Source organism: Balaenoptera ricei, chromosome 10 (assembly GCF_028023285.1).
Source record: "Balaenoptera ricei isolate mBalRic1 chromosome 10, mBalRic1.hap2, whole genome shotgun sequence".
NCBI classification, from domain to species: Eukaryota; Metazoa; Chordata; class Mammalia; order Artiodactyla; family Balaenopteridae; genus Balaenoptera; species Balaenoptera ricei.
The window spans coordinates 37,131,446-37,143,804 of NC_082648.1; the positions used below are offsets into that span (position 1 = coordinate 37,131,446).

Genomic DNA, 12,359 nt, shown 5'->3' on the forward strand with positions numbered 1-12,359 from the left:
TTCACAGTTTGTATGGAAACAAAAAAGACCCCGAATAGCCAAAGCCATCTTGAGAAAGAAAAACTGAGCTGTAGGAATCAGGCTCCCACAGTTGAAGGGAATGGTGAAAACATCACAGTGGTGATGTGACTTTACCCAAGACGGGCAGGATTTGTGCACCTGAGAAAAAGAGGTAGAACATTTTTGGAACAATACTGGATAATTAGAATAAATATGCCATAAAAAGGGTTCAAGTCTCATATCTCACATATCATTGAAGGGAAAAAGGGAGAGAAAGGAAGGTAATATTTTGACTAGTGATACAGGTAAGAATCTAGACATAGCAGGAAGTGTTTGAATTTTGGAGTTTCTGATTTAGACAAACTTAAAAAGAATATGACATTTTATTTATTATGATTTTGTTTCTATGAAGAAGTTAATAGTATCTTAAAGATGCCTCCTTGGATAAGGCAATCTTGATGTTTTTTAAAAAAATATCACTATTTGATATGTTGAACAGCCTTAAATATGCTCATTCATTATGTGAAGTCAAATGAACTGTTAAAACTTTTAAATGAAGTATAGTCTTATAATTTTTATCTCTGCATATATTCTAATGTTAAAATACATACATATTTTATTCTTAGCAAAATGTGAATTATATACATATTTAAACCTGAATGGAAGATTTCTGAAAGTGCTAAATAAGTTTCTTTCATTGCTTCAGGTCACTGATATGATGCTTCAGGACAAGCCCTATCCTGATTGGGGAAAATCTGCAAGAGCTTTCTGGAAGAAAGGAAATGTTAGGATTATTTTATTCTGGTAAGAGATTGTTTCATTTATTGACATGTGTCTTGCCTCATTCACAAGGACTTGAGTTGGATTTAGTTTTCTTTAGATATATAAAATTCTATCTAGAGAGGCACTTCTAGTGGACACTGTGCTCCATTGAAATGATGAAAACCATTATCCTATTTATCAATTAATTTCTGCTTACACATTATTGCATATACACATTTACAAGAGATACATTTACTAATATAGTAAAGCAAATAAGATTTTACCAGAGGTAAGTAGGTTTTTGAGTCAGCAAAAATAAGCTATAAGTTTCATCAATGGAATCTGGTATAAAAACGTCCCCAGTAAGTACTGAATTTCCAGTGTATTTAATAGGATATAATTTTGCTTTGAAGAAATCATACAGTGAAGGAACCTCTTTACAGATCACATCTGGCTCACTGGCACTTCTTTTTGTACCAATAATTTCCTTTAGCTCTCCAGCCCAATCATTGCAATTAAAAAACAATCCATGTCTCATGGAACTTTGTTTTTTGTGGAGTCAACATTATTTATGTATATTTGAAGAAGCTTAGACAGAAATGGTAGGAATATAGAGACAGCAAGAAGGGCACTTCCACCAGGCCGTGTGACAGTGCCCAAACACAGTGATTCAACCCGATGTATGAAAAGTTATCTACATTAACACCCAGAAGCCTTGAATTGATGATGACTTGTGCTTCATAAATTGCATTCTGTTCACCTGCCTTTCAAAATGAAAAAAAAAAAGTCTGTTTATTCTTGGATCTAACTCTGAGGGTTGATTTTTTTTCATGTACAAGCTACAGAAATCATGGTCACTAAGTACTTGGGGGAAAATATACACTCTAAGCTATCTTTGTGCTTTAGCACTATTACTAAATGTTGCTTCAGATATACGGCATTTTGAACTCAATTAACAGCAAGTAAACAAAAAGTAGATTTTTCAATAACGTTGTAAAAATGAATATGATTTTGTAGCTGTTTATTCACAACTTGCCTCTGAGTCAAGTGTGGCCTATTTTATGGCACATTTAACCTTCATATTGTTTCCTGTTTGTAAGCTCCCCATGTAGCTTGACTAAATAATATGTAATATAATAATTTTAGCAAGTATTCATTGAAGATATGTTTTGCTCCAGGCACTATGCTAAGAACTTACTCATTTAATCCTGATAACCCTGTAAGTAAGTACTATTATTATAAGCATAGGTCTCTGAATTCAGGGCCCCAGTTATTAATCATTACATTAGACTGTCTCTAGAAAAACAAAGGATACATCAGTGTGCAAAGTCCAAATGATTATCCTTAATCCTTGTTTAGGTAATGGTGCTAAATAAGAACGTGAGATTCTGGGAAATCATTCTACCCTATAGAATTCTGTACAGGGGTTTTAAGAATCATAATTTAAAAGGAGATAAACGCTAATATTAAAAGTCTTTATGGGCTATCTCTCTTTTAAAATATCTACTTACTATGTTTACAGATATTTTGTATTATTTAATGTATCTTCAAAGGCAGCCCATTGATTATTGTTCAATGTGGCCAGTTACCAAGGTCACACATATATCATTTGCAAAGGTGAGCCATGCATATCTGAATGCCTCTATTATTGTTGTCATTAGCTACTCTTAGTTGCAATTGTTGTTTCAGAGGAGAGGAATCCATACTAGATTTCTCCTTAATCATCTTAGTACATTTTCCTTGAACGTTATTACTCAAATCTATGTATTACCAATCTCTTTTTATACAAGTGGGTTTATTTTTGACATATGTGATAACACAGTCCCAATGGATAATCTAAAGTGTATTTTGAATGTTGTAAAATAATTTAATTAGTCACTGACAAATAGATAATATTCTTAAATGGAGAGCAAACTAAAATTCACACTTATTCTTGTAGTCATTGTTTCTGTAAAATTATTGATTATTAGGTAATATATTTGAGAGATGATTTTTATTGTTATATTTCAGAAGTAATATTTCAAATCATGGAGAGCATAAAACAACTGGAGGAAAATTTAAATGCCACTTTGAACATATTTTTTCCTATTTTATCCATTACATACTGTTAGATTATCTTGACAACAGTATTCATGGTTTTAAAAAAGAAAAATCTGATGCAAAATGTTGAATATGGAAATTATGTGGGAAGCAAAAAATCTCCCTTTTTGTCCATACTTTTCAGATAAAAGGGATTTAGCAAGTATAAAGGGCATTTGTTTTTCTAGCTCTAGGAGATAAAAATACAGAAATCATTGGCAAGGTTTTAAATGAAATAAAAGATAGTATCTACATACTATGTGTCACCCACTCAAAAAGAGGTATTTTCTTTTGGTTTTACCCTAGTTAAGGAGAGACATATTCATGTAATAAATCTGTGGTGAAGAAATTTTGCAAAGGAAAGCTTTTATACGTTGCAATGTGATTATGAGTTTAAACAGTACAACATGCAATTTTGTTGTAGTAAACTTACCTTTACCTAAGTGAAGCTGCTTTAACTCACAAATGCCTGTCAGAAACTATTTCATTTGCAACTGTGTGGCTAAGTTCTTTCTGATTCTTCGTGATAGATGTCTCTACATTGGAAAGAATGGTTCCTATTTCTTTCTGTAATTGTGCAAACATGAGTCTGCTATAATACATGGGCCTTTATGCCTGGGAGGAGACTAAATTGTAGTTGATTTGAAAATACTAATTGGGAAAGGGCAGACTATTTATAGAACTTCCCTTACAAAGCCCCATTCCCAGCCCTTTTGTTAATTAAAAAGAATAAAAACTTAAAATCAAAATCCTAGATTAATGCCATATACTGTTCTATTTTCCAGAGGGGCTACCAATACCCATTTTCACTCACCTGTGTCTGAAGTAAATGTACACATAAACATAGACATAAAAAAAATAAGTAGTATGATATTTATATTAGCTTTTTTCTCCCCGCTTTATTTACTCTCTAGAGACACAATTTATATGCTTTTGAGGGGAAACATCTTGGGATATTTCCCAAAGGCTTAACTTTTTAAAAAATAAGGAAGACACTCTTCTGTGATTAGTAGGGGAATTGGTGGAGGAAGGAGTTGCGAGAGCTGGTGGTCATTAGGGCTTCCTGGATACTTCAATTCCTTGCCTTGGAGACACACGAGAGATTTGCACCTTTCTGCCCCCTCTGATCACATGACTTGCTTAGACCAATTAAAATGTGAGTGAAAGAGGCTTGTGTCACCTCTAGGTAGAAGCATTTAATTGCCAGCGAGAAGCACTGAAAGGGGCTCCTTTCTAGGTAGCCGTTGTGGAAGTTTGTGTCTAGCTGGAGCACTTGTCATTCATGTTCCCTGAATGACCTGGATAAGCCCAGCATCCTTTACAACACATGTAGTGTGAGCGAGGAATATACCTCTGCAAATGGTAAGCCATTGAGATTTGGGGATTATTTGATACTGCAGCATAAACCAGCCTATCCCGATGTATCCGGTCACTGATTCCTGGAAATGGAGTGCTGTCACAGCAGAAAGCAGAAATTTTAGTCTTGAGGGCTGGACAGCAAATGGCAAGAAAACCAATGAAGGCTGGAAAGATAGTAATACAGGTATTATAGTGGCAAAGCATTTGATAAAAACTGTGGTCTGTGATTACTTAGATGCCTGGAAATTGGAAAACATAGTGCATTGCTGTGTGCATCTGTGTACAACTGTCCACTTCCATTCCACTCTGTTGCACAGAGAAAATTATGTGTTTTTTTTTTTTGATTAGTATATTATATTTAAAAAAATACTTCATCTAGTGCTCTCATGGTTTGGGCGGGCATCTTTTGATCATGATTAGCTTTATTCTTGACTGAGAAACAAATGAGCTGCTGCTGGTTTTCCTGCTTTGAGTATCATGGTTATTATTCAAGTCTAACAAGGTTGTTTAACTTTAACCATTCAAGAACTAATCAAGAAACAATTATTGTCTTTTTTTTTTTTATGGGGAAACTTCTTTATTTTTATTTTTTTAACATCTTTATTGGAGTATAATTGCTTTACAATGGTGTGTTAGTTTCTGCTTTATAACAAAGTGAACCAGCTATACATATACTTATATCCCCATATCTCTTCCCTCTCGCATCTCCCTCTCTCCCATCCTCCCTATCCCACCCCTCTAGGTGGTCACAAAGCACCGAGCTGATCTCCCTGTGCTATGTGGCTGCTTCCCACTAGCTACCTATTTTACATTTGGTGGTGTATATATGTCCATGTCACTCTCTCACTTCATCCCAGCTTGCCCTTCCCCCTCCCCGTGTCCTCAAGTCCATTCTGTAGTAGGTCTGAGTCTTTATTCCCATCCTGCCCCTAGGTTCTTCATGACCATTTTTTTTTTAGATTCCATATATATGTGTTAGCATACGGTATTTGTTTTTCTCTTTCTGACTTACTTCACTCTGTATGACAGACTCTAAGTCCATCCACCTCACTGCAAATAACTCAGTTACGTTTCTTTTTATGGCTGAGTAATATTCCATTGTATATATGTGCCACATCTTCTTTATCCATTCATCCAATGATGGACACTTAGGTTGCTTCCATGTCCTGGCTGTTGTAAATAGAGATGCAATGAACATTGTGGTGCATGACTCTTTTTGAATTATGGTTTTCTCAGGGTATATGCCCAGTAGTGGGATTGCTGGGTTGTATGGTAGTTCTATTTTTAGTTTTTTAAGGAACCTCCATACTGTTCTCCATAGTGGCTATATCAATTTACATTCCCACCAACAGTGCAAGAGGGTTCCCTTTTCTCCACACCCTCTCCAGCATTTATTGTTTCTAGATTTTTTGATGATGGCCATTCTGACTGGTGTGAGGTGATATCTCATTGTAGTTTTGATTTGCATTTCTCTAATGATTAATGATGTTGAGCATTCTTTCATGTGTTTGTTGGCAATCTGTATATATTCTTTGGAGAATTGTCCATTTAGATCTTCTGCCCATTTTTGGATTGGGTTTTTTTTTTTTTTTTTTTTTGGTATTGAGCTGCATGAGCTACTTGTAAAATTTGGAGATTAATCCTTTGTCAGTTGCTTCATTTGCAAATATTTTCTCCCATTCTGAGGGTTGTCTTTTCATCTTGTTTATGGTTTCCTTTGCTGTGCAAAAGCTTTTAAGTTTCATTAGGTCCCATTTGTTTATTTTTATTTTTATTTCCATTTCTCTAGGAGGTGGGTCAAAAAGGATCTTGCTGTGATTTATGTCATAGAGTGTTCTGCCTATGTTTCCTCTAAGAGTTTGATAGTGTCTGGCCTTACATTTAGGTCTTTAATCCATTTTGAGCTTATTTTTGTGTATGGTGTTAGGGAGTGTTCTAGTTTCCTACTTTTACATGTACCTGTCCAGTTTTCCCAGCACCACTTATTGAAGAGGCTGTCTTTTCTCCATTGTATATTCTTGCCTCCTTTATCAAAAATAAGGTGACACTATGTGCGTGAGTTTATCTCTGGGCTTTCTAGCCTGTTCCATTGATCTATATTTCTGTTTTTGTGCCAGTATCATACTGTCTTGATTACTGTAGCTTTGTAGTATAGTCTGAAGTCAGGGAGCCTGATTCCTCCAGCTCCATTTTTCTTTCTCAGGATTGCTTTGGCTATTCGGGGTCTTTTGCGTTTCCATACAAATTGTGATATTTTTTGTTTCAGTTCTGTGAAAAATGGCATTGGTAGTTTGATAGGGATTGCATTGAATCTGTAGATTGCTCTGGGTAGTAAAGTCATTTTCACAATGTTGATTCTTCCAATCCAAGAACATGGTATATCTCTCCATCTGTTTGTATCATCTTTAATTTCTTTCATCAGTGTCTTATAGTTTTCTGCATACAGGTCTTTTGTCTCCTTAGGTAGGTTTATTCCTAGGTATTTCATTCTTTTTGTTGCAATGGTAAATGGGAGTGTTTCCTTAATTTCACTTTAGGAAACAATTATTGTCTTAACATACATGTGTGGGAGAGTGACATGATAATAATAATAAAAAATGGAATAAAGTAATAAAAAGGACCTAAGAATCAGGGGAAATGTCAGTTAGAAGGGTTTTAGTAATAGCTCTACTAATATCCAACTGTATGACCTGTATGACTACTTTGAGTTTCCATTTTCTTTTCTGTAAAAGGGATGTTTTGTTATTTTTTGTGGTCCTTTTCAGCTCTACAATGCTATTTTCTACTGTAAGATTAAGGTGTGGGCGAACGAGTAATTCTGTCTGCTTTGCTCCAGAGGCCAGAATATGGACTGCTCTAGTCTGAATGTTTGTGTCCCTCCAAAATTCCTGTGTTGAAATCCTAATGCCCTATGTGATGGTATTAGGCAGTGGGTCCTTTGGAAAGTGCTTAGGTCGTGATGGTGGAGCCCTCAGAAATGGGATAAGTGAGTTTATAAAAAAGGCCTCACAGAGACCCCTAGCCCTTTCCACCATGTGAGGACACAGCGAGAAGGTGCCAGCTGTGAATTAGGAAGGAGGCGCTTACCAAACATAGCCATGCTGGTGCCTTCATCTTGGACTTCCAGCCTCCAGAATTGTGAGAAATAAATTACTGTTGTATATAAGCCACCAAGTGTGTGATACTTTGTCATAAAAGCCCAAATGGACTAAGATATGAGTCAAAGAGTGTTAAGTCACATGGAAGCAGCTTTGGATACATGTATGAAAGAATTCCCTAATAATGCGAGTGTCTGAGTGCTGAAAGAGCCTGCCTGATGGACTGCTGAATTCCCCGTCAGTGGAAGTATTCCTGCCAAGGCTACATAGTCTTTCAGGGATGCTATACAGGATTTTCACATTGAATGAGAAAAAAGTAAATCACTTTAAATTTTCATGAAACTTGAAGGTTCTGTGACTCGACATTTTTAACTAGAAAAGTACTGCAGGGCTTCCCTGGTGGCGCAGTGGTTGAGAGTCTGCCTGCTAATGCAGGGGACACGGGTTCGAGCCCTGGTCTGGGAGGATCCCACATGCCGCGGAGCAACTGGGCCCGTGAGCCACAACTGCTGAGCCTGCGCGTCTGGAGCCTGTGCTCCGTAACAAAAGAGGCCACGATAGTGAGGCCCGCGCACCGCGATGAAGAGCGGCCCCCGCTTGCCGCAACTGGAGAAAGCCCTCGCACAGAAACGAAGACCCAACACAGCCAAAAAATAAATTAAAAAAATAAATAAATAAAAAAAATTTAAAAAAAAAAAAAAAAAAAGAAAAGTACTGCATATTGATTTTATATAGAGAGGATGCTAATTATAATTTGATATGCTCTGTTTAATTCCATCATAATTATGAACAGAATTTTTACATTAGACAATGATTCATGAAAGTTTCCAGGGGCAACTAGAGTATGCACAGCTTTTTGCCTCACTTCCCAAATAATAAATTAGCCCATATCTTTTCTCTGGATGGATTTTGTCTTTTTGCCTTCAGCCTTCCTTCCATCTCAACATGTCTCTTTACACAGTTGTCTATCTTTAATTAAAAGCTGCCTCTGTGAGGAAAAGCAGAACATTTTTAGCCCAAAGCATGTAACTGTACCTACTGAATCAGTCACCTTAACTTTAAACATTGCACTAAGTTAACAAGCTCCATTTAAATCTGGCTACTTCTCAGCAGAAGAATCCAAGGATATGCTTCACCTGGTTTTCTTGCTAGATGTTGTTCCCTACTTCTGGCTGAAAAGATGACTGATGTTGCATTACTGTTTTGTTGAATTAATGTGTTGTCATATTATTTAGAGATTTTCATTTAAAAACTAAATTATATATTTATGCCTGAGGGATTTAACTCTCAGGTATATATTTATGCCTGGGCATTAACACAATCCCATGCCCTTCAAGACTTAATTTTGCTGAATTAAGAACAAATCTTGTTTGCATTTAACTTATTTAAGTAAATACTTAAGTGCTGAGTACAATATGAAATAATGTTTAGAAGCAGACTCTGAAGCCAGTTGCCTGGCTTTCGGTCCTGGTTTTACTACTTACTATTGTGTGTTAGTTGTTTTAACTGGTATTATATGTTATGACTGGTATTATGAGCACCAGGTGCTCTCCATGATGCTGAGAATACAACTTTGAGAGAGAAAATAAGGACTCTGACAGCATAATTTTCTGTCCAGTGAGAAATATGGGGGCAGGAGGTAATACCCACCAAGGTGTAGGTTCAAGGTGAGCTCTCGGGATGGTTTTGCTAGGGCTGAAGTGTCTTCTCAGGATAAGTAGGAGCCAGAAACATGGTGATTGGTTAGGTATGTGGAGTGAGGCAGAGGGAGAAGTTCAGGGTATCGTTGAGTATTTAGGCTTGAGCAGCTGAACAGAAGCTTATGTTACTCACTGAGACAGGAGATCCTGGTGGAGAACTGAGTCTTAAATGGAGGCATAATGAATCCAGGCTTGAGCATGCTGAACTTGATGTACTAATTGAGATACCTAGTAAGCAGGTCCTTATACGGGATCTGAAGCTGAGGAGTGAGAGAGTGAGGTCTGAGACAGAAATATAACTAACATTTATATCTTGGTTTACATTTTTATACTTTTGTAGATGTCATTATCTACATGTATGGGGTGTTTGAGTGGGTGTACAGTGAAAATAAAAGATCTACTAGAGTAAACCTACAGAGCTCTTTTATTTGGGAGCAGGCAGAAGAGGCATCTGGAGAGAAGACAGAGAAAGAGGGGACAAAAAGAATGAAAAGTCCGAAAAGTGTGTGTCATAGATGCCAAGAGAAGAGAGAATATCAAGAGACATAAAAATGTCAGTAGTCAAATGCTAGCGATATATCAAATAAGATCAAAATGCAAAGTGTCTATGGGATTTCACTCTAAGAGGACCATCAGTGATGAGCTTGGCAAGAATGGTTTTCCGGAATGTTGCTGACAGATGCTAGACTTGTACCGGGTCAACCCACGATTAGGACAGGAAGAAATAGGGACAGGGAGGATATTCAGAAGGTAAGAGACAAGGCTGGAGGGATATCTATATTTAAAAATGAATATTCCCCAGGAAAAATTTAAATGTATTTACTGATTTGGCTATTAATTGATTTATCTTGTCCAGAGCATATTCATTTTTCTCCCAAGAGATGGAGGTCATTTCGAATTACTTGTTGCCCAGGTACTGAATAAAAGGCTCTTAAATTAAATTTTGTGGTGAAAATTTACTGTTTGTTATTCTCATTTTTTAGTAGGAAGATAGACAATAAATAGTTCATAGGGTTTTAAATTTAAAAACCTTTAAAAATTTAAAGAAATGCATTAAAATCAAAATCGTGACTAAGTTCTCTACATATTTCTGCTCAGATCGCATTACTTGAGATCAGGATAGCATCTCACTGATCGTGTCCCTACGACTTAGCATAGTGCCTGGCACACAGTAAGCGTTAAATACACTCTTGCTGAATTAACTACTTTGGTGAGGACTTTCAAATATATAATAATCTAGGACATTTTTGAAAATTTCTTTAGATAGAGGACTTCACTGAAAATGATAAAAGGACAATTAAAAGTATTTTGGGGGCTTCCCTGGTGGCGCAGCAGTTGAGAATCTGCCTGCCAATGCAGGGAACATGGGTTTGAGCCCTGGTGTGGGAAGATCCCACATGCCGCGGAGCAGCTAGGCCCGTGAGCCACAATTACTGAGCCTGAGCGTCTGGAGCCTGTGCCCCGCAACAAGAGAGGCCGCGATGGTGAGAGACCCGCGCATCGCGATGAAGAGTGGCCCCCCGCTTGCCGCAACTAGAGAAAGCCCTTGCACAGAAACGAAGACCCAACACAGCCATAAATAAATAAATAAATAAATAAACCCAAAGTTAAAAAAAAAAAAAATGTACCTTCATTCCTTGAACATTCATATCCTTTAAAAAAAAAAAAAAAGTATTTTGACTTTGTGATTAACTGATGCTTTATAAGAAGATTTATAATCCTTATGAATTTTTTTTCTGAAAAATTTTTAGAAATATTTATTTTCAGTACTTTAAAAAAATCATCTTGGTTGCAAATTATGTGCTTTACCTACAGCTAGAAGGTGCATTTAAAAATCGTGGGATATGTTTCTACAGTGATGCAATGTCAGCCCCACACTGACCCTGAGGGGTTTTAACTTAGGATCTTTTCCTCATCTCTTAAAGGTGAGTAAGGTTTAAGGAAAAAGGATTAAATAAACAATGTTAAATTACTTACTAGTAACCTCCCTATTATAGGCCTTCATTCTAATTGCTAAAGCCTGGAATAGCAACTCTGAGTCCAAGAACAATCCTCCAATTTATGAATCTTTGAAAGAAAATGCCCTTTAATAAAGGCTTGGAAATACTGCATAGTTTTTCTGTATAACAGCTGTTGGTAGAACATAGTTATTCCTCTTCAGTCTTAAATTTACTGGTTGAATGGAATACTTCCCTGAGTTGGGAGACCTAAGTCATACTTATTATATTTCTAAAGTATAGGTCGTGTTTTCAAAGTTCCCTGAGTTCGCATATAATAGTATAAATGCACGAAATTAAAATAGAAACAATAAATTCTAGAAGAATAGAAAGCAACATTTAACCAAGTTTAGTGACTCGATCCATTTCAGCAGTGTGGGAACCCCTGCCTGTCTTTTCCTTCTTTGTCATGAGTGTGTGCCCCCTGTTGCACCATCTCTAATAGACAAAAAATGCAAATCTTTCATATTAACAAAACTCCAAGTATTTCTATGACTCCACCTGTTAGAAAGCCCAGATATTCTTTTCACTTTTGCTATTTCCCCACATCTCCCAGTAACCACTGGTAGAATTCTTTGAGGTATTTATCTTCATCCTGCAAATATTTACAAAGTGGCCACAATACAAATGTCTTAAAGTGTCTTTGCTAGCATAAAAGTCCTCCTTAAAAACGTGTTTGTTTTTATGTGCTTTGGTCAAACCTGCCTATTAGGATTAAGATTTCCTATTCAGGAGACAATTATCATATCAGAAGAGCTGTCATTCTTTATTTAAATCCCTCCCATCAGCTTTTTGTAGATTGAATGGGCCGAGAAAAACGTCTCAGTGTCACCAAGGTACAGCTGGTTGTTTAGTGCCCATGATTCACTATGGTTCACATCCAGTGCTGAGATTTGCAAGCCACCAATTCAGTTTTTGTGGTACATTAGTCACTGTTGGAAACTCACAACTGATCGATTTTCAAACCAGAATTGCTGGTAACTAATACTCCGATGTTCTCTGCAAGGCAACTCTTTTACCATTATCAACTGGAAGTGAATCATTGTTTATTTCATGAACCACTGGTCAAAATTAAGGGAGATGAAGAGTACAGGCAGGCTTCATCCAAAACAAGCTGAGGCCTCTATGACAGTCCCCATCAATGTGCAGTTTCTTTCTGCTACCAGACTGCTGCTATCACCCAGATCTAATATGAATTCCCCCCATTCGTGCTGGTCCCAAAATGCCAGCTCTTGTTTTCAGAGTATCCTGTTCCTACATTCCCCCCACCCCTGCCAGCCAGAGCTCCCTGTGCCTTCTCTCTTTAGAAGAAGGGATGGATGCATTAACCATATTAAAGGCTGAAATGCTTTGATGTTTGCTGT

General features: G+C 36.9%; 1 protein-coding gene across 12 annotated transcripts in view; it reads left to right on the forward strand.

The window, feature by feature from the left end:
* TMEM117 (transmembrane protein 117) overlaps positions 1-12,359 on the forward strand; it is a 528,035-nt gene that overhangs the window by 342,975 nt on the left and 172,701 nt on the right. For all 12 annotated transcript variants that reach the window (XM_059935704.1, XM_059935713.1, XM_059935714.1 and 9 more), the window contains one exon: positions 707-804. In XM_059935704.1, coding sequence (XP_059791687.1) covers positions 707-804 — 98 coding nt within the window. The remainder of the gene's footprint in view (positions 1-706; positions 805-12,359) is intronic.